Source organism: Zonotrichia leucophrys, chromosome 2 (genome assembly GCF_028769735.1).
Source record: "Zonotrichia leucophrys gambelii isolate GWCS_2022_RI chromosome 2, RI_Zleu_2.0, whole genome shotgun sequence".
Taxonomy (NCBI): Eukaryota; Metazoa; Chordata; class Aves; order Passeriformes; family Passerellidae; genus Zonotrichia; species Zonotrichia leucophrys.
In genome coordinates this window covers 137,679,917-137,703,707 of record NC_088171.1, presented here as the reverse complement: position 1 = coordinate 137,703,707, position 23,791 = coordinate 137,679,917, and the positions used below count along the sequence as shown (strand labels likewise).

The window sequence follows — 23,791 nt, the reverse complement described above, 5'->3', positions numbered from 1 at the left end:
AGCAAGACCCAGCCAAGATGCTGGTCAAGACCATGCATTTAGTTCATCTTCTTAGATATTACGGGCCTGACTGGGCTATTCTGGGCCTTAAAAACAATGAGTGACCCCAGAGTGACACATATGGCAAACAGAGCCAACCCTTCACACTGGTGATGGTCATGCTGCTTCTGAAAATTGTAATTTTTACATTGTTCTAGTTAGTGGGCTGTTTGGCAGGATGTTGTGTAAACAGGATTATTGTATGGGCAGTAGACAAGACCACTGAGAAGCTTACCTTTCAAATTTAATTTCTGCAAAACATTTTAAAAAATGTACACTCAGTCACCACGTTTATTTCTCAGTTAGGCTCTAAGCCTGATCTGATACATTGCCCTGGCAAACTCCCAAAGACTACCTCGGTTTCCATTTCTGAATAATAGTAACACTTTTTAATTTCATAGGAATGTTGTAAAAATTAATTAATTAGTCACCTGACTCTCCTATGTGTGCCTATTAAAGACAGCAAGGATAATATTTAACCAGTGGGTCTTAACCTAAAAGATTCCAGGCATTTTGGCACTGATCCAAGGAAACACTTCAGCATGGCTTTCCTGGACCTGGACCAGAGTATTCAACATCTTTCAGGATCAAGTCAAGTGTCAATAAGATGAAAAGCAATACAGACAGACCATGATTATTATTTATTCCCTGACTGATCCTGAGGGATGGTGAATCTTCCCCTCACCAAGTGATGAGTGCCTTCAAGTGAATAGCTTCCTTGCCGAGATATTTACCTTCCAGCAGACTTTAAGAACTGTAGAAAAAAGAACGCAAAATCCCACCTCCCCATATCTCTGGGAAATTTACTATCTAGAATAAAGGAGGTAAGAGATGTCAAAGTATACAAAAACTGTTTCAAGAGATATTTTAATATGGATGTGATGTCTAATTTCAATAATTTTGGTTTTTCTAGGACTGTAGAATTTAGAGCTTTCATCACAATGTATCATATGCCTTGAAAAGCAATTCCCAGAAAAGAAATAATTTTCCCCTTATTTTCTATCAAAATAATTAAATGCATCACTGGTGATCTCAAACACATCTACTCACAGCATCCCAGGCTGTTTCATAATGAATCACAACTGATCCCAAAGTGACCATTCTGCAAAACCCTGTTAGGAAATTAACTGCAGGCCAGGGAGTGGTACTAATCACACAACCAGGCAGGACCACAGCTGCCCAGCTTAGCTGTGCAGCTCTTTTCCTACTGAACAAACCAGTAAGTTCTTCCTACCGAGTGGAGCTTCTGGTAGAGGCCACACGCGTTGCATACATATCCACCGTTTGCATTCTTCCGCCAGAGAGAGGTCTTTGTGGTCAGGCAATTGGCACAGAAAACACCCGAGCCTCTACGTCTCTGAAACAGGGAAGAAAAAGGGAAAAAAAACAGGTCAGAGGTGAGTCACATGAGCTGTGGAGTTAGGACAAATCAACACAGGAGTTTTGTCTCTAGACTGGCAACAATGACAGTATAAAACCACACTGCCCATAATGAGGTCAGGTTCAATTGTGCTTAATAGGCACCACTGATTTTCATTATAATTAACCCCAGAGTGATGGATGAGGTGTGTGAAACACCAAAGCCTTTTCAGAATAACAACTTTAACTTTTTGAACTTCAGGTTTTGTGCATTTAATGATGGTTTCTAAACAGCAAATTCTGAAAAAAAAAAAAAACCTTGGAAGCTGACAGAACATTCTGCAAACTCTCCTGGTTTCACAACAGATTATTTCTTTTTAGCTAGCTTTATTTAAAAGTGTGATTGGTAACAAGAATTTTGAAACACCACCTAACAATTAATTACAGTTTATACCTGTCTCATACTAATTCCTTTAACAGATATTATATTTGAATACATGATACCGTATTTTCCACTTATTTCTGAAATCAGTATAAGCTACCATATATTCCTGCAGCCCAAATGAACAAATAAAAGTACAATATTCTTGAATGAGACCTCTTCTGAACTCCAAATGAAGTCCCAGAAAACACTGTCTCATCAACAGACAGATTTATTTATTTATTTTATTTTAGTCAGGCAAAGAAGGGCACAGTAAAGCTTCCCGAAATACAAATTGATTTTAACCGGACTGAGCTGTGCATCCATCAGCTTTCATAATGATCCAGGAATATTTAAAAGTAGGCATGTTTATGAGTATTGCTCATTAAATTTTTTCTATGGAGTAATGATTTCATTACACTTCTCATTTAAACAAAAGTCAGGCTGTGTTTGTGGGCCCAAACACCAATAAGCAGGAAATGGAATTCTTTTGCTGAAAAGAAAATGTGAATTTTAACTCTGTTCCCTTTTTGCAAAGGGAAAAAATGATCAGTAAGAAACCTTCACCAACTAAGATAAGAATGACTGAGTACAGGGAAAACAGTCTGGGTGAAAACTAATTTTATTATAAATTAAGAATTACTAACACTATAAGTAAAAATTTCAGGGTTTCAGAAAATTTAAGTAATTTATTTAACTTTAGTTCATACTGAAGAAGACTGGTGCTCATGCCAAAAAAATACAATGGTTATAATTGTACTCTGATACATTTCAAATGGAAAGCTTTCTGCAGACATAATTTTGGCTTCAAGACTGGAACACTTTCTTGGCATTGAAAGGGCATTTGATTCATCGGGTGTTTCACAATGTATCACTAAAAAGACCTGGTGAGCAGCCAGTTCCCTATAGGGTAATTTTTCCATCCAGATGCAAGTGCTATCAGAGGCCCTCGTCAGCTAAACTAATTATGATCTTGCATTTGCTGATGCCTGCTCACTCTAACGTTCGACATCCTCCATTAATCATCAATACAAGGAAAATGAATGAAACGTAAAGAAACGAGGGCTGGTAAGCTGCACAGCCATAAAAATCTGAAATGAGTGCAATAATTTAACAAGATTGGGGAAATGTTTTTAGTGAGCACAAAGTCAGGCTAACAATTGCCCTTTTAAACCAAGAACACAATTTCATTTGCAGAGCAGGTTGTGGTACTTTAAAGTGATACAATAAAATCAAGATTGTCATCAAGATAATCCCTCTCTCACGCCCGTACATCATCCCCTATTTTGCCTCTTATGCAAGATGCAGTAGTATATGACATTTTTCTCTGTGTAGCTAAGGGGAGAACTAGATGGTAGTTGATGTCCTTCAGCAACTATCTAACTAGTTCTGCATATAAGCCCTGGAAATGTGCACTCATCTACAAGTACATTGAAGGTCTCAATTATTTTTGGGGCTGGATATCCTCGACCAGTTTCACCTGACTGCTGAAATATTCTCCATCAGAGTACAATAAAAGCCTCACTAGACTAATCCCAACTTGGTCCACTTGGAGGGTGAGACGTTTCCAAGCGGAAATGACTTTATATGGCCAGGATTCAGCTACCGCTGCAGAACTGTTCCTTTTCATTCCTACTTCTTGTATGCTGGTCTACAGTTTCTTAGTGTGGTGTATTAACCAAGTGGAGTCTTAATCTGAGTCAGTCTTTCCACTGTTTTATTTCTGTTTGTGTTCCCTGAGTTTGGGAAATACCCTCTACAAAGACATGGAAGACTATTAAAATATAGAGAGAGCAGTCTAGTTTGTATGCTGCATTTCTACACACTTGAAGGGGGACAGAAGGTAAAGTTACACAGAAATTTTCATTAAATGCAGTGGAGCTAGTATATCTATAGAACATTGACAAAGGCAACTAATTTTCTCTTTTCTAAAGAAAGATCTGATTCAAACTGGGTATTAGTTGCAGTGAAATCATGTAATGACTACAGCTGACAAAAACCTGCAAAATACATAGCAGTAGCTGTTTGTATTGTAATTCTATGCGTCTGCTTATTCACTACTTACAAATATTTATCTGTTTAAAATTTCACGTAGTCCAGCTAAACATCCTTCCCTAGATTTAATGCAGAGTCTGTAAATTCCTCTTTTGTGCTGTTCTGTGTTGCACCTTATCTTACTTTACATTCTCTGATTTCTGTACTATTTAAGGACCTTACAGGATAATCAACACTGATTATTTCAGTATTAAAGTGTTTCAACATAGCTTATATGTACTAATAAATGAATAATTGAAACACCTCTGAAAAAACTTAAATGCTGCTGCTTTGTTGAGCATTTTGGTTACAAAACAGCTATTTATAGTGGGGACACACAGCTTTAGAGTGGATTTCCTGCCACAAAACAGGACTATGGCAGAATTGGACTAAAGATTCTTGACTCTCGGATGCTACTAACCACAGAGAGGACTTGCCTGTCAAAATACACCTCAGAAATTTTCATGTCTGCAATAAAAAAATTGGAGGGCTTTTTAAAAAGCCTACAATGTAGCAAACCTATTGTCTTAAACAAATAATGTTTCTTAAAAAGAAAAACAACAAAAACCTAGGCCTTTACTTCTCATATAGCAAGTTTTCTAAGTTATTGGCCAGCAGAAATTATTTTGGGGTTTTTTTTGCTAAATGTTCATTAGCAATTCTGTTAGTGATGGTACTTCTGCATGGATCTGTTTGGTTTTGCAGGCTCATCACTTGAACTCGTCAATAATATTGGCCAATATTGCTGCATTTCTGGGTAGTCTTGCAAAGAAACAGGCACTTGAGCTCAAATCCAGCAAAGCCTGTGCTGCAGCTATGGCCACAGCGCCCATAAAACCCAGCCATGGGCTCAAGTGCCCGGCTAAGCACCACCACTACCATTCTCAAGAAATATGTCAGAGAACTTTTGTTCCCATTCTAATGTGATCCTACCACAGTTAATTTCTTAAATCAGCATAGTAAATGTAGGTCAACATGACTAGTCATGAGAGCGTCGGAGCCACAGATAAAAAGATTTCAGTCTGTGATCAATGCCACTAGCACTGTCTGGAGTTATCAATGAAAATGTCATGTATATCCTTGGAAGAATAAGCCAAAAGGGTCTAAATAACTAAAATATGTATCTACTAAGTCAAGCTTTAATCATCTGGGGCCTTACAGCCACTACATTACAATCTCAAATCCTGAAGGGGCCAGTGCAGAGAAAAGCCTGTCTCTATTTCCATTCCAGTTCCGAGGTCTGGGCGTTTAATATCACAGTTGTCTCAAATCACATTAGGCTGAAACTTGGCATATGTTTTTGTCAGCCCAGATGTAACTTTTTTTTTTCCTCTTTCTTGGTACTGAAAACTTTATTTAAATCAGTTCAGCTGTTTATAATTTGGAGATTGGCCAAACTGGGGGGTGGGTGGAGAGGAGATTTCAAGTTTTTCAGAAAACTTTCTAACAAATCTACAGTCAGAGTGGCTTTGCTCTGGGGAAAATAAAAGTATGCACACATTTTAGTGTAGCAGTAGCAAAGGAACAAGTGGATTATTATTTTTATGTATCAAAGTTATGAAAATTTGTAATTATTCACTGAACATGTCTTGCAGACTTCTCTATTGACTGTTTTCCCTTGGTAAGGACCATGATGAAAGCATGTAATTGCATAACAACCCTTGATATGCAGAGTATTTACTCACATTTTTTATGGTTTCATATCTTGACCATTTCAAATTGAACAAGTCTGAAACTTGGTATATACAGCGTCAAGCCCCAATGCCTAATTTTTTTTTAACTCCTTAGATGATTTTCACTAGCTACCAATACTTCACTGAAACAAGGCAATTATTAGTAGTCCTTTCTGCTAAGCAATAAACCAGCAGAGAATATGATAACAAGTGATTCACTCAGGTGTCTTGCCAGGCTCTTCATAAAAACTGCTTTCGATTTTAAAGGATTGACTCTACAGTTTACACAATTCCAAACTTTATAGCCATGCAGAAGACTACTTATACTCTACATTATACAAAAATATTTCATAATATACTGAACTTTCAGGGTATTTTTCAGTGGAAGTTCATGTAGCAAAATAGATCCTGCAAGAGCACAGCCAAAAACAGTACTCAGGAACTGTGACTTTTTAGCTAGCTAGACTAAGCAATGGTGCCTGACACTCTACTAGTGCCAAATACATCCTGTTTTCAAAATTTCTGCCAGAAGATGCTTTTAGAAACTCAAATAGGCTCCACAAGCAGCAGCCAAGGATTTTTCTTACATCACCCTCTTTGTTTTGGACTCAACAAAACTTGTCTTATTGCTGATTACTTTCACTTCCCCAACACGAAACAATGATATGATGAGGACTGAGTGGATTTTTTACCATCTCTGGCCTCTCTAATGTGCCAGAAACAGAGCACACTGTTAATCATGGCTCCAGAACATGAGGTGCAGTGAAATCCTAAGTGTTGCCCAGGAATAAGCGTGTGGCTGACCTACTCCCAGCGATGAAGCTGGGGAGTACAACCACATATGCCTCACTGAAAAAAGGCAAAACGCCGGCTCTGGATGCTCTCCTGCAACACGGGAGGTCCAAAAGGAGAGCTGAGGAAAGCTGCACACACGCTCAGTTTGAGCCAGGTGACTTGCTGTGGAGAGCAGCAATTGTAAGCAGCTGCTCTCATTGGGCTGCTACCACACAGTACAGAAAAACAGCATAGTGCACTCGTGATTGCATCTATCTTTGTTGTGTTTGCACTGCCATAATTTTGAAAGGGTTTCTTGTTCCACACCTGCTATGTCATTCCTGCTTTGTTCTCCTTATATAAGCAGGTATTTGATTATCTTGAGTTTTGCTGAGGTTTAGATTAAAGTTTAAAACCTGGGCAGCAGGACAGCATCTGGATGTTGGAGAAAGCACTACTTTCTTCTGATTAGGATGGGAAAGGCATCCTTCAGACCTCACTTCTTTTGGTTGCAAAGGCACTCAGACCTTTCTGAATGTTTTTAATCAGAACTGCTTTCTCTCTCTGCTGTGAAAACAGACACAACTGTTTCTGTGAAGTTTCATATTTTAAAAAATTAGTTGCTTTTGCTGTAACTATGTCTAAATGAAAAAGAAACTCCTCGAGGCTTCCTTCCCTTATAACCTCAATGCCTTTTAGGAATACACCAGACACGGCAAATTTTTGTCCCAGAAGTGAAAAACCAAAACACAAAAAGCAGAGTATTAAAGTAGAAGTTGTTTTCAATCTTAAGTATGAGTTAACAGATGTCTCTACATCAATTTAATGTGCCAAATCCAAACTCTTTATCTAAGACATTTTCAAGAACAATTGCATTAAACATCTGTATTTGAAGGACATAAGAAAGACATTAGGAAAGACAAGGTAAAAAGAAAGTAAAAATGCCAAAAAGTAAAGTCAAAATTACACACTTAATTAATATAGAAAGTTAGTGGAATTTTTAATGCAGTATCGTGACAGCATCTTTTTATGATATATGCTGTATCATAAACTTTTAATGGGAGGAATCAAGGGAGTTTTAGAGAGAGAAAAAACTCAGACAGTAAATTAAACATTACTGCTAGCGCAGCCTTTCAGAATCCTCCCCCGATCCCTTAGGGAGAGTAAATATTTTAATGTTCATGTAAACTGCAATTATTTTTTTAACAGCAACAAAAATGAAGATGAGTAGTTTTTTGTCCCAGCATTTGAAGCTGTATTTTATAAAGCTACCTTAGAGACAGCAACATTCACTACTCAAAAAAAATCCCCAACTCCACCCCAAAAACCAGCAAAAGACAGCAAACTACACTCTTTTTGTGTTGTGTTGAGCAAGTAACTAAGATACTACTTTAGGATGTTAAGTAAGATACTAGTTTAGGATGTTAAGTAAGATGCTAGCTTAGGATGATTTCTACCGAAGTAAAACAATGACTGGTCAAAATAAATTACTAAATTAAGAAAAGCAGAGCAATGAAAAGAAGCCAGTAAATCACTTGCTGTAACTCTTCACTGCCGTCACCTCCTCACCTTTACATCCTCCCTCAAGTTACAGCTGACCCAACCCTTGCCACTGTGCAGAAAGGGACCTGGCTTTGGACACCACCTTGAGCCAGAGCCTGAGCTCCACAAGCAGCAATTTACCATTGCTTTCATCTTCTGTTGATAGCCATATGCACTATAGGATTAAATAATCACAGTACACTTTACAACGACTTACTAATTTTTCGTTCATTTGAGCATTTATCAGTGAAAATCAGGTAGTTCAAATCATATTTCCTTGTCAATCCAGACAGTTACAGAAGGCAATTTCGTAGTTTCCCCCTCAAGATCTGCAGTGGCAGAAACATGAAATAATAAAACTTTTTCTGCTGGCAAGACTTCCTTGTCACAGTTAGTGGCAGTTGATTTGTAAACACAGTGTGTTAAAAATTCATGTGATTTTCTGACAGGCCAAATACATACACAAAGACTAAATAGATACACATATTTTTTTAAATATGTATTATTGTTTATATATTTATACCACTTATTTATTATATGAGGCATTTGCAATGAACAAGGAGAAATAATTTCTGATTATCTATATGTTAGTCTGGTTTACAAAGAGCTAAATATTTATTTAATCATTTTACACAAAGCATGATTTTTTATAAAGCAGTTGCCTTCAAATGTCTTTTACTGGATATAATGTATTTTTATGGTCTTAGCCGTCAATTTGCACAAGGTGACCGCCATTAAATCTCTTCCAGTGCCTCAAAGCAGCCAGCACACTACAGTATAGGCTCACTTCTGCTGTATTTTGCCACTAAATGTAAGCAGCATGACAAAGATTTCCATGGAGGCAACCCAAAATTTTATTTTTAAGGTTTTATTAAGACCAATAGCAAACAGCAAAAAGAAACCTGAAAACCTGCATTTCCCGCACAAGAATGATGTCACTTTGCAGCAACTGAAACCTATTCAAGAGGAATAGGAATTCTGCCTCCAATAATTCACCGAGTCAATTACACAGGAAAGTACTGTAATGGGCTGTCCCCCGTCAAACAGCTCACGTACACCACTTCCTTCTCAATTACCAACTTGTCTGCATTGCCATCTGTAAAAACGAACGCATACCTTGTGCTGCCAGTTTCTGCTCTTGCACTTCCATTAGTGGAACTGGCTGCAGCTGCTCAAGAAGAAAGCCCTGATTGTCTTTGTTTCCCCTCCATGTAGGCACCATTTTTCTCCTTTCCTTCTCTACATCACCTCAAGGTAACGCATTATCTTTGTTGAGGTGTGCTCGCCACTCTTTAAATTAAAGTCTGGCTTAATCTGACTCCTGTTATCTTTTAACAGTTTATCTAACACAGTGAAAAGATGCCAGCAGCACCTCTCAGCATCTTCACCGGAATTATGGAGTCTTGCAACAGGTTTTATCAATCCTTTTTAAGTACTGCTGTAAAAATTCCCAAGTTGCTGGATAAACAACTTCACACTTTTCTAAATCAGCTTAACCACTCAGGCAATTTTAAAACAGTATTTATGTGCAGCATTCAAAAATAAGATTAAAAAAGAAGTCTAATTTAGGAATAATAGTAATATTATCTGCAAAAAATGGTTAAATAGACATATTAGTGTACCTAAGCAGGACAGAGGGAGCCTGGTTTGAGAACTGTGATCCTGGCCCCAGAACCTTTCTCTGCTTGCACTTTGCTGCAACAGATTCATGCAGCAGCTCTGATGCTGAACGGCTGCTTAAAACCTCAGTGCCTGCACAGAGCGATGACTGCTCCTTCCCAAACACCATGTGCTTCCAAACAAACTCGGCTTTTCTCAGAAAACAGAACTAAGTTGTTATAAGTCTCTTCCATTTTAGTTTCAAATTAGAAACATAATGTAAAATGGTCTAAAATGTACAAAATTAGGCTACTTTTCTGATCAGAAACTGGCTAAAAGTAGTATCCTCAGAACTAAGCATGCTGAAAGTGACATCGAGAAAATTGGAAATTCCTTAGACCCTTTTATTTCTTCGCACAAAGCAAAACTACCAAACCTTTGCTGTCTCAAATGGGGAATCTAAATCAATAGTCAGACTTACTTTGCTATAAACTAACTGACTTTCTGAGATAAAGAGTCATTTATGACGGTGCCTAAGCATGGAATTAGGTGCTTAAGTTTAGTCATCAATACCAAAGGATTTATGTTCAAGAAGGCACTCCATGTACCCCTTCTTTCATGAAGTAATCTTACTCATTAAATAGACAGACAAAGCTGGAGCAGAGCTCCGTCCGTATTTCCTTTAACACCCCGGCTCCGCCATGGCAGAAGCAGCAGACTGCTTTTGCAGATCTCAGCTACGAGCCAGTATGGAACTCTACATGTGATAGTAATTGAGGGTCCCAATCCCACAAGTGCTCTGCTGCAAGCGTGAGCACAAAGCTGCTGGAGTTCTCAGCTTCTGGCATCTGTTCCCACTTCCACAGAAATCAGATGGGCAAAATTAAGTTTTGAGGAAAAAAAAATCACAGACATTTAAAAAACATTCCCTGACCTTATTAAAGCCCACGTGATCTCTATTTATACAGAAAATAGCTCAGAAAGCCAGCATCTGAGAAGAGGAACTCTCATTTGTAGATTTTGGCTGAGGGCTGCCAAAATCAGCAGGGGAAAGACTCCTCAGGGGTAAAAATTTCAAAAGCCATTAAGAGTCTTAGAAGCCTCAGTCCCACTGACTTTTGATCGCATACATCCTTCCAAATTTGCACCCTAAGTCTGGAAACTACACTGTAAGAATAACTTTTAATTCAAAGTTACAAAATTAGGATCTGAAGTTTTCATAGAGGTCTTCTAGACTCAGGGAGGAAATGTCAATTAGGTGTCTACTCCTTGGTGAAAATCAGTGAGGTAAAATTTACCTGTTACTTGTACTTTAATAAATTTCCCTTAGGACCATTAATTTTATTTAAAGAAAGAATGTAACGAGAAAATGTTTCACATGGGCAGCTATAGCTCACATACTTATACTTGTTCAGGAACTGTAATAACTATAATTTGAGTCTCATGCAGTCCCTGTGAGAAAGCTGTTCCTAGTGTAGGATACAAAGCAGACTATGTCCACCTTTTATTTTTAATACACTTAGGACTGCAGTCTTATTGCAGATCTTGTTACGTGCTGTTGCTAGAATGATTTCCATTCAGAAAAATCAACATTTGCCAACCCATACCACACAATTACCATAGTTATTTCCTATTGTGAGCTTAGGGAGAAACTGTGGTATCCCAGACACCACGGTGTGGTAAATATTGAAAATTAGTGGCCTTTTTATAATGGACATTTTCATCTAATCCAATCCATTCCAAACACTTCCAGATAAAAAGACAATATGCCAGAGTCTGTGTCTAAGTGGTTAGTTCTAACATAATCATCTTATTCCATCCTGTGATCACAGTTTCAGCAAAAACACTTGAGGGCTTCCTTTCTGATAGCTTTAGGAAGTAAGAAGGGACTAGAGGTGTGATCAACTCCAACACCTACCTAAGGAAGTAACTCCTGAGAGAGAAAAGAGGAGGGAAAAGAACCCAAATACCACCTCTGTATTTTTTAAAAGCTAACCCATCTCATATTGCTTGGAGCCTCCCAGGTTGCACTGGGCAAAGCAGTGCCAGCAGGTCAAGGGATCCTTCATTCTGCTCAGCCCTGGTGAGGCCACACCTGGAGCACTGTGTTCAGTTCTGGGCTCCCCGTACAAGAAATATCTGGTTGTGTCAGAGAGAGTCCAGTCAAGTGCCACAAAGATGATTAAAAGACACAGTCTACTATCATACAAGGAGAGCCTGGGAGCTGTGACTGTGCAACCTAGAGGAGAAGGCTCAGGGGGATCTTATGAGTATGTACCTGGTGGGGGAAGGAAAGGACAGAGCCATGCTCTTCTCAGTGCTGCTCCGTGAGAGGACAAGAGGCAAAGGCACAAACTGAAATACAGGAAATTTCATGTGAACATAATGGAAAATCTTTGTTACTGTGAGGGTTGTTGAACACAAGAGCAGGTTGCCCTGGGAGGCTGTGGAGTGTCTGTCCTTGGAGAAACTCCAAATTGACAGGACACAGAACTTAGCACCATGTGCTGGCTGATCTTCCTCTGGGTAGTGCGGTTGGATGAGATTTACCTCCAGAGCTGCCTCCCAGCCCCAACTATTCTGTGAAGCTTTCTTCAGTGAGAGGCTCTAGATTGCTTAGAATAAAACTCTTCTATTCTAATAATTTCCATCCATTTTAGCCTTAAATGCTATCATTTGCATTGCAACAGAAAATATTTTAAATTTCAAGGATATTAAAGTATTAATTGCAATAGACCAGACCAAATTTTATAGATTACAAACTGTACAGCTATTAAAAATGGAGAAACCTACTTTCAAATTCCACTGTAAATAATTTCAGAGTGTTTACAATGAACATTGTAAAGTATCAAAGGCAGTTTTTATAAAAATATTTCACTGCTTGCTCTTTCCTATCAAGACCCTAATGCCTACTTGTAAATGAGACTCAACATACGGTGTTATATAGTTTTCTTTAAAAATACCATTAAGATGAGAAGAAGAGAACAACTGTTCTACATTTTAGAGACATTTCTCCTTAAATAGTGTTTATGTACTGCAAGCATCCCTTCCATAAACAAACCAGGTCTTTGGAACAAGTGAACACAATCTCTGAAGAATCTTTACCAGCTTCTATTTCTGGTACATGATGCATTGTGAATTTTAGGCCAACATGGGCATATGGTATCCTAGTTTGATAGGAAACATTTCATGGAATTCAAGACAGAGCCACAGCACAATGACTAGAGACTTTAAAATCTGAGATGCAACACAGGGTTAAAAAAAAAAAAAAAAAAGGAAAGAAAAACCCAGAAAAATAAATATTTCCAGATACAATACTAGAAGCAGTAGAGGCATGTAAAAGCACAAGAAAAAAGTAAAGACATAAGGAATATTCTGAATCCCCTGTTAATCAGGCTTAACCTCATTAATCAAACAGCCTTAATCTCTTTTTTCTTCCTTTAGGAGAATCAACTCTTTATTTTTTATATTTAGGAAATATTTATTTCCTATATTTAAGAAATATTTTTTATTATTTCCTATATTTAGGAAATGATAAAAATAAAATCCAAACCAAACAAACAACAAATACCAAACAATATTTATCTTAGGAACATTCATGAAGGATTTGGGGCTCTTCTGCCTTTGCAGCCTTAGAAACTGGTATGCCCTCTCTTCTTTCTCTGTTCATTCGCATGTGCCCAGAGAGCATACTGTTATTACTGCACAGCAGTGCTTCCAGCAGCCCTAGTCTAATTTTTCTCTTAGTGTTAAGAAAGTGGCTCTTAAATTGCTTAAGACACCAGCTCCAAAATCTGTATTGTCGGAATCAGACTGCATTTCACCAAAGGAATTGTTTCTAATGCAAGTGACAAGGGACAGCTTACTGCTGGGGGCAGTCATTCTCTGAAATGGCACAAGCCTGACAAGAGCAGTAAGAGAGAAGCAAATAACTTAGCGGGGTTTTCCATCAGGAGTTCTGCGTTCCGAGGACAAAATGTACCCACCCTGTCACATACTCAGGCACTGGTTCAGAGCTGTGAAGGACTGAAAAACGGCTTTCAAGAAATCAGGCACCGCCTGAAGGAGAGGCATGGCGAAAACTGTCCTGCCAGCCCACAGCTACCTTATTTTTCACATCCTTTGGAGTCTTCTTAAATGAAGCTGACTGTGCAGAAATGCCTTGTAAAACAAGCCCTCTCCTTCCTTTCTGAAGTGGCATCAGCGTAACAGCTCTGCAGCCCCGCTCCCAAGCGGCTGTGGCTGATCCATGTGTAGCTGTGAGGCAAAAACCACAGCGCTGCCTGTACGTGTTCCTGCGCTCGTGCACGTCTTGGACACGGACTCAAAGAAGGACTGACTGGTCCCATTCTACTACCCAATTTATCAGACTTTAGATAGAAAACATCAGGGAACAGTTTCTTTTTTACCTTCCACCTGCCAGTATCAGAATTCATCTGATTTTGAAGCCAGCCTGTAGAAGGCCCACATATACAAATCTGAAATAAAAAGAAACCTTTAAATTTAGACATGCTGTATGAAATCATAGCTGCTACTTGTGAAAAGTCTACATTCAAACCCATTTCTGTCTTACTTGGCAGAACAAAAACTCTGACAATCTTAAGAATTCACTTTTCAATTTAATACAGGTTTTATTTAACAGTGAATGTCAAATTGTTTTCACTCCCTTTCTTTATCTTTATCACCTACTGGAATCTTTAGAAGTGAGAAGGAAAAATACGTACACCAGAAAGGACCACATTTATAATGGCATGTCTTTTTTCTACAAAAAAAAAATAACCTTCCATTTCATCAGCTTCTTTGCCAAAAGCCCTTTCAGGAACTGAAAAGAGAAGGGCCTTTATTTCCTACATATATTTTATAGGAAACATTTTTTGGTTCTGTGTCATGCACTAGGATTTCACACCTTAGTGGCTGGCCGTATGGAAATGGACATGACTGGAAACTTCATGGCTGTGAAACCCTGATAGTAAAATCAGCAGGAAGATGAGGAAGGTGTGGGGAACACTGAATGATTCATGCAGTAACAACCTCGGGATCCTTTGAGGAGATTTTGAGATGGCTGCCAAAGCTACCTGACTAAGACCAGCATCCTGCATCCTCTAAAGCAGGCTGTAAATCTGAGCATGATACAGAGAGAGTACAGCTCTTTTAAATAATGCCCACACATGTAAGTGGATGTGACACGTATGGGTTTTTATATGGAAAGATCTTTCCAAAATCAGGGTGCAATTACCAATGAGTTATACCTCCCAGAAATAATTCCTAGCATATAAATACCAGGCCCTGTTTCCTTTATTAATAACAGTCAGAGTTAATGAGGGAACAGCTTCCAGAAGTTACTATAAGCAGTGCAAAGCTAAGCAACTTAGCCACAACATTCAACAAATCAGTGCTTTGCAACTGATTCTTCCATTGCCAAATCAAAGACAAATCCTCTCTTACTTCATACGCAGTTAACCTATTGCATAAAGCACAAGAAAAACAGAAGACAGTAGAAAATGTACATAGTTAGCCCTGCCTTGCTTCCAGTCTGTTTTCAACACAGAAGAAGAAAAAAGAAAGATTAAAAACTGACTGCATTGAGTTTGCTTTTTGCTATGGTAAGGATAATTCTTGGCAGATTTTACTACGGCCTTGCCATCTACCTTTGGAGCCCTGGCACGTGTGGCAAAACCAGAGCAGGCATGGTAGACTAATCTGGAAGATGACCTGCACAATGTTACATTTCGGGAATGACAGTCCTGAAGCACAGACTGCCTGCACAGCCCGGGCTGTGATTTCTCCTAGGTTTCAGTTGATTAATGGCCTCGTAATGGAATACAAGTTTCCTACAGAATGTTGTAATCTCCCTACAAATTTGGTCTTGTCTGCTATTTACTGGCAGGTTGTGGGAGCAGGAGAGTGCTGCCCAAAGAACTGGGTGCAGTCTCAGGAACAGAGGGGAAGGGGCAGGAAGCAGCTGGGCAGGACTGTACCTTCAGTTGCTGGGACCAGAGGGTCCTGTGAGGGCTCTGAAAGGGTGCTGCTCCTGTGGCAGGGACAAAAGAAACACTGGGAAACCATACTTTGGGCAACACAACAACTGGAACGAGCTATTTTAAAGACGTGTCGGCCTTAAAAATGCCTAATCCCAGCCCTCATTTTGAAGTGTTCCTGTGGGATGTATTTGCACACACACACATATGCCATCAATAAGCCAAGCTGCTCACGACTTTATGGCTCATTTTTGAATCCAGTGCAGTCTGTGGATCATGAGTCACACAGCCCGATCTTACACAAAAGGCCAAACAGCTACAGAGAGCTGAGTGAGAATGAAATTCCTCCATTTTTAGCAATGGTCACTCACTAAAGGCAAGATGGGGATCCCCCTGTTTATCACAGCACCACGTAAGATTACGCAGTTATTTAAGCAGCAAAGTAGTACCAAAAAAAAGAGACAAAAAATCTCAATGCGTAATTTCCGAAGACATCACTATGTTCATTAGTAAAGCAATAAGAAATCTAGCACTCACCTAGTAAAGACTCCCAGCCACTATTCTTCTGAGTTTTTCCATTAAACACTGCTATCCTGGATAGAGTAAATAACTGCCAGGAAATCTACTGCTCATAGTTCAATATTCTGGTATTTTTAAAACACACAACCCTTTTCATGCATGGATATCTCTTAATGTGTCTGCTAGAGATTCTGTACAAAGCACACACTTGCAAGAAGGAATGTTAGATGAAGCTTGAGTTATGGTGTTAAGATCTAACAGATTTTAGTAATAAGTCTGATCAACTAGTGCATTCCAGACTTTATTGCACATCTTACTTTTACCGTTTTTCCATCAACCAACTAGTTAATAAGAGAATAGGGAGAAAATGTGTGTGCAATGGAAAGCAAAGCATTCCAATAAGCCACAGAGGTGGACAAATAATATAATAGCTGGGAATATCAATCAAAGATGTTAACATTAACTAGGTTTACTTTTCACACTATTTAAATACAAAAAATATAGTAAGAAGTTTCTTTATTTTAGTCTCAGCCAATTTTGGGCCACACTGCATGTTAAATAAACTATAATTTAATCAAATACAGGCATATTAGTCTCACTCCTGCTGACAACTTCAATTAGAATATTTTTGCTTCATGCAAAAAAAAAAAAAAAAGAAAAAAGAAAAAGCTCATGATCTTTAAACTACTATGGCTTCTGCACAACATCTGGTTACAATTTTTTATATATTCAACCATCAAACTTCTATCTCCACACAACAGTTTACTCAAGATTTGTTTTAATTATCTTTCATTTCAAGCTTCATATGGCTTTGAAAAGAGGGTGAAAAGATCTCTTATGATGCAGACAGTCCCAAACTGAAAAGGACTATACATTGAAAGATGATTTTGAAACAGTTTTCAGAAACGAAAAATTCTTTCTATCATTGCCAGGAAACAAGTGCTATTTTAACTGTTTCATTACACAGTATCTCTTGACTTATTCATAACGATTTTAATGGGTTTTAGCTGGATTCTAGGATTAAGGCAACTCTTTTTAGCACTTTCATTGGAGCCATACAAATCACGAATATGTATTTTCTTTTTTTCTAGCTGATGTAACAGTGGAAACACTGTATTTCTAAAAGTGGTAGTTTAAAACAGAATCCATAGCAAAAAAAAAAAAAAAAAAAAAAAAAAAAAAAAAAAAAAAACCCTGAATGTGATAAAGTGTAAGAATGACTTTTATAACAGCAGAGAAAAGCTCTGTTCACACACAGAAAAAAAAAAGTTACAATGCATTTCAAGCATCGGAGAAATCTAATTTATTTTCATGAGCCTGTTCACCTGTGTAAAGATAAGCACATACACAAGCACGTCCATCCAAGATTGGTCTGAAGACAAAACCAGGAAAATACCTGAGGTTCTGTTTTTATTAAATGTTAGAGCCTCAGGCAGCGAAAAGGACATAACATATTTTTTTAAAATAAGTATAGGGGTGCTACATCAAATCCATGAATCATCACTACAGATAGAAACTGTCTTGTGCTGGAATCACTGTAAACAGTGCAGGATATGAAACTTCCTATTCATTTATTTGCATTACATATATGGATTAATGAAAAAGCATTATGGAAAGCTGTTATTTATTTTATGAGGTAACTGCTTTCAAATCCAGTAAATTAAACATCTTAACATCTTTTTCCTGTTTTTTAATCAGTTAGCACCCATCGCTCCAAGATAGGATATTCAAAGAAACTTCAGAGTTTTTCTCCTAGAGGTTTCTTCTGATGCCGTGCATGGATTAGTTTAGACATGGAAGGTCACATTTTATTTTTTCCTCCTCTTAAAGATCTCTCTCCTCCTCTTAAAGATCCTCTCAAAGAAGCCAGTGGAAGACACAGCTGCAAAACCATAGCTTATAACCATGATAAACTTATAAATAGTTGTGTTTTACTGACTCCAATTTTCAGACAGAAACTCTCTTAAGTTTGGTACTGGAGCAATACACACAGTCTTTTTAGAATTTATTTTTAATGAGGAAACTTCATTTGAGTATTAAAGAGGACCAGAAAATATAATTTTATTTTGGTTCTGTGAGAAATTCTGGAATTAAACCCATGATAGAGTAATGTCTCTAAGTGAGTGACCACCAGTGACCGAAGCATACACAATACCTGCATGAAAAAAACCACCAACGCTTTTCAATCCATGGCCAGGTACCCCAAAACAAGTCTAATCTATGGAGCTCATTTCAGTTAGTGAGGAGGACCTGTGAGCAGGCTGCCTCACTGAACTCCAGGCACTGCCTCCACTGGGACTGCAAGAACTGCTGCAACACCTCCCCTCTTAGGGGTAATCTTTGACACTTTGCTTTGTGACCAGAAACAGGAAAACATGGAAAAATGCAAAACTCTAAAATCAACATCACTGATAAAAATAAATCACCATTTTTCACAAAGCCTTGGTTGGCACAGAGGATGATGACAGAGATGAAGAACAGCTTTGCAATCTCAGGCTCAAAATCCTGCAGCTCCCTAAAGCATGTGACTGATTCTCTGTGTTACATTTGCCACCTCAGCCTCTCAGTAAAACTGCTTCATGTGGATTAAAGTGAGGAAGCATGAATTGTCACTGACCTCACAGACACAGCCTGTGAACACTGGGCTTCAGTATTCCCTGCCATCTCTTATTTTAGGTATGAAGAACAGGATTTCAACTCAGAATAAGAGGAAGCCAGTGGTAAAACCTATTGCACGTGCACCTCCTGCACACAATCCCCACCAACAATCCCACGGTGCCTTTGGAGTATGGTGGGAATTCAGACACGCGATTTTGATTAATGTTAATGCAAGTCGTGTGGCCAAATCCCTGTACACTACTTTGAGAGCTTATTCTAAAATTGAAATATAATTAAGGTTGCAACACAAACCAAATAAGGCAGGGAAATGACACTTCATTAGTAACCTATTGGGTGCAAGCACCATAGGTAACCTGTTGCCTCAGTACTATAATAAAATGTTTAAAGTGTTTATATACCACCACTGTCAGCTGCTTATGAAAATATGGTAAAGACATCCAGACACTATTAAAAAAAAAGATTAGCTTCTGCAACTATATAAATTACCTCTATAGATTATTTAGTTGTGGTACTGTATCTCAAGATTTTGCATACTCTTCCTAGTGACACTTGGAGACCGGCACATTTGTTCTCTTTCTAAATTCATACTGAAGACCAACCATGCATAATACAAATGACTGTCAGTAGAGGAGCTGAAGAGCTGAAGGGAGTAGGATTTCATATGAGGAGCCTGTTTAGCCAAGGTCATAGGTAACAGAAAAAGGATCTAAATATTGTTTTCAGTTTTCTCCCTTGCACAAATCTGTATTCTAGATCCTTATAACTGTGAATACCAAATTTGAACTCTAGAGCGAGAAAGGGTGCCATGCATAGTCTTTTGTCCCTAGCACTGCTTTTGCAGATGCCTAAAGTGGCATTTCTGTGATCACACTCTTATTCTTGCTCCACAGAAAACTGCCAAGTCAGTTTTGGTTTGGGTCTTTTGGTTTTGTGGTTCCTTTTGCTATTATTATTATTATTATTATTATTATTATTATTATTATTATTATTATTATATTATTATTATTAATAATAATAATAATAATAATAATAATAATAATAAATCATAATAATCATTAACATTAGCAATAACACTATTATTCCTGTGGACTGTGGGCTAAGGTTTTTTGTCCTTTTCCCATCACATAAAAGCCAGTGGAAAGAGGAGTTCTCTGAACTCTCTCATGGAGGTAACAGTAACCTTTTTACTAAAGCTCAGTAGAAGATATTAAAGAAACTAATTGCTACAAATTATAATCTGCAAGAACCTCCTTTTACAGTCTTTTCAGAGTAGAAAGAATGGGGTGGTTTTGTGTGTTTATATGTGTGCATGAACAAGGCAGGGGAAAGAGAGGAAGTGACAACTGATAGCAGCAATATTCTGCTGTGCTTTACAGAGCATGGAGATCTCACAGCAGCAAGCAGACCATGGTTTTGAGACCAAGCAACTTTCCTTATTATTACTGAAAGCAAATTAAATTAAAGACACAAAATACCATTCAGTCCTTCATGTAAGATTTAGGATTACTATTTTAAACCTCAAGTATTTGGCATTCTGGACACGTGTAATATTGTTGATAGCACCAAATTCAAAGCTTTTAACATACGTACTACAAAACAAAATCTGAGAAATAGAACTGCTGCTTAATGGAAAAATATTAGGGCAGTAAATGTTAATCTTTATTACACATCTATTAATTATAGTCCTTGCCATACTTTTACCAAGCTCAGAAGAGAGGACTTCTAAGACAAATTTGACTTGAAGTCTGTAATATTACTTTATAGGCACTCAGGTAGACTCACATAAAATGTCCAAGTAAAATGATCTAAATTACAATTAATTTTTTTTTTCCTTTAAAAACTCATTGAGTGTGTCTTATATAGATAGGCTTTTCTAAAACATTATGGTGTCTTTAAAAATGGATTTGAGGTACACTGTCTTTTGACATAGTGCAAGAAGCAGGAGTGTGTAGACAGCTCAGAGGATGTAATTTTTTCTCTCCAACATAAAAAGATGTGTGAAGTTACTATGGCTCTTCAAAAAGGCCTAGTAATTGAGCCTGGTTATGGTCTCATTAATGTGCAAGTTTCATTTATCACCTTCTTTCTTTGAGGATTATATGCATTGATTCATCAAGACTTGTGACACATGGTTTTCATTTGCTCTATTCAGTGCTTCTCTTAAAATCAGTTTGTACTAGATTGTAAGAAAAAGTCTGAAAGTAAATCACACTAGCCTCCTGAAAACAGAAATGAGAAAATTTCAGCTTAAAAAAAATTACTATTAAATGCACTTTTATTCTCTTTTCATGCTCTTTACAATGTTTTTTTTTCAAGTATGCTTAATAACATGTTTGCTGGAGTTAGTAATAACATAAAAAGAACAAACAAAACAATGCGCACTGAACAGGGGAGATGATGTTGTCTAGTAAGCCCACTATCACAAAAAGCAATTGATTTTACTTCATGTAAATACAAGCGACAAGAATAAAACAGGCAAGGTCTTTTCCTGCTTATCTACAATATCCATGGTAAGTTGTACAGTTTTTATAATGAGATGTCCTCATATAAATTTCCTTCTGCCTTTCTTTACTTTGCTTTTCTAAAATATGTATCACTTCAAGTATTTCCATTCTGCATGTCACTGGCAAATGCCAAAAATAGAGAAAGAGAGATCTGATAAAGATAAAGCATGACAAAAGTTTCACGGATAATTGCCTTCACATATCCAGTTCAGCTCTCATCTCTCCTAATTAGCCTCATTACCATACCTTAAGACAGACCAGCAGTCACTCAAACTCCCTGTTTTTAATGTCAAAACTATTGCTGACAGGCAAATGGACAACACATGCACTGAGTGAGTCTATTCTAGACTATTCTTTTACAAGACTAGCCTGCAGCAGAAAATACTAAACAATAGGTCTTCTATAAATGTATAATGAAAGTATACATACAGTGTGTGAATACTCAATAAATTATTGTTCTATTCATTGCTCCATCATCTCTTAAAATGAGGACAATAAAAAAAGAAAAATCATTCTCCAGAATATCAAAGAGATCAAACCATTGCAGTACTTCACTATTATTGATACAGACTTTTAGAACAGCCTTGCCACAGTGACTGAAAAAAAAATCACTTGAGTTCTGTAAAGTTTGACTGTGTCGGTACAGCACTGCTTTCAGCATACCCACGTTATCGCAGGAAGCTTTTTTGTTTTTACAAATCATGTTAAAATGAAAAAGCTTCATCCCATTGCTCATATTCATTTAAAATTAGCTCATAAAAAGTATCCACAAATAGTTCACAGGGGCACTAGAAATATTGTAATATTAAACTCCACTGACTATCAAAACATTAAACTGTATAATGGGAAGGCATTGAAATCCTTCACAATGTCCATTTCTTTTTCACTGTTGTTTTAGTCCCACATTACATTATGTATGGAGTTTACATACATGGTACTTTGTTTTCATTTTCTCTATTTCTCTACAAATATATTTCTGTCTAACATCTAACAATTTTATATGTTTTTCTACTACAACCTCCTGGTAAAAGGTGCCATTTTTTAGTTACTTGTCGTATTTCCATGTTCACAGTGCCATTAATAAAATAAAAATACTGTTTTATAATTTTCATAACAAAAATTTAACACTTGCAATATCACTTATTTAAGAACTGGACATTACACATTTACTGGCCTCTTTCCTCCCTAGCTCCTCAAACACAATTCTCTTTGTGATTTTTTTTTTTTTTTGTACAGTTGTAATACAATCTCTACAGCAAAAAAAAAAAAAAAAACAAAAAAAACCAAAAACCCAAAACAATAAAACTCCCCAAAAAAACAACAAAACAAAACAGGACAAAGAAAAACCCCAGTGAAACGGACTTTCTGCACTTTGCATTTTGGGAAAGCTAACAGTCCATTCAGCATGACTGAAAAATACCCTGAAGGCTAATATTTACTAAGCATGGCACACACACAGGAGCCTTGTTAAAAATCCACAACAAATCTCTCATTGCAAACAAATCCAGAGGCTTGAGAGCCACTGCAACTGTCAGGGTAATGCTGATCCTGACAGCAGAAAGCTGCTTTTTACCAGGCTAACAGCTAGCTGGATGTCTGCTGGCTTCTCACCAAGATTTCACTATTTCAATTTCTTCTCTTCAGGATTTATTAGGTGATGAATATACAGCAATCTATGAAAGGGCTGAGCAGCATCAAAAGAAGGTAAGGCTGACACATCCGGGCACTCGGTACTCAAACAACGTCGGTGACCAAGGGCTGCAACTACTTCATGCAAATAGTCTAATAAAGCCAGCTGAAATTAAACTCTAGGCTGGAGTCAGACACTGAGAGGGACAGAAATGGGTCAAAAAAGGGCTTCCAAATAACAGGAAATACTTTCAGCTTCACACGTAACGCTTCAAAATGGATTTTTTTTTTCTTTTTATTTCATAGATGTCAGTGTAGAAAAAGATGAAAACACCATCTACTGGGAGAGCAAAAAATTAAAATGAAATGCAGGGATGCTAATGTGCGAACAGAAATGATATGCAGGAATGCAATGCAAGTAGGGTAAACTCGTACATTATGTACACATACCACACAGCTTCAACGGTATGAGTGGGCATGTTTGAGAGAAGGGCATTTCCAGCAGTTGTTTAAGAAGTGCTGGGAAGCAGCAAACTGCTGCTGAAGTCTGCTCCTCGCAGCCCTCTATGCAGCCCAGCTAACACACGCTGTCCTGCAGAGCCAGGAACTGAATTCCAGCCCAGCGAGATGAGCTGCCGGGCAGGCACATTTCCACTAGCCCCGCTTCAGCTGGACAAGCTTCCCCAGTGATTTTCAATGCTTCAGATATTGAAATCATTTAATTTTAAAATGCTCCACTTTCCATTTCCTATTATGGATTAAAGTACAATTAAATTCTATTGCCTTCATAATTATGAAGCTGTTAAAATACATATGAGTAGTGTACCTTCTAAATATTATGAGTCTTTCAAAGATACTACTTATTAGCTTATGTTTTCAATACTTCTAGTCTTGCATTTCTCTTTTTTTCAGTTTTTATTTTAATGCCTCCTCATTTTTATAATAGGTTTTATCTAGGGCATTAGCATTACATTTTTGCAGAATCACAGTCCCTTTCCTGGATTCTGATTCACTTCTCACTTAGAAGGAAAGAAAAATTGAAAAACCATCATACAAGAAAAGGGAATGGAAAACAGCCCTTAATCCAAGCCCCTCATTTAT

General features: G+C 37.6%; 1 protein-coding gene across 6 annotated transcripts in view; it reads right to left on the bottom strand.

Moving 5' to 3' along the window:
* TRPS1 (transcriptional repressor GATA binding 1) overlaps positions 1–23,791 on the bottom strand; it is a 211,751-nt gene that overhangs the window by 10,148 nt on the left and 177,812 nt on the right. For all 6 annotated transcript variants that reach the window (XM_064706589.1, XM_064706585.1, XM_064706590.1 and 3 more), the window contains one exon: positions 1,274–1,396. In XM_064706589.1, the coding sequence (XP_064562659.1) occupies positions 1,274–1,396 (123 nt within the window). The remainder of the gene's footprint in view (positions 1–1,273; positions 1,397–23,791) is intronic.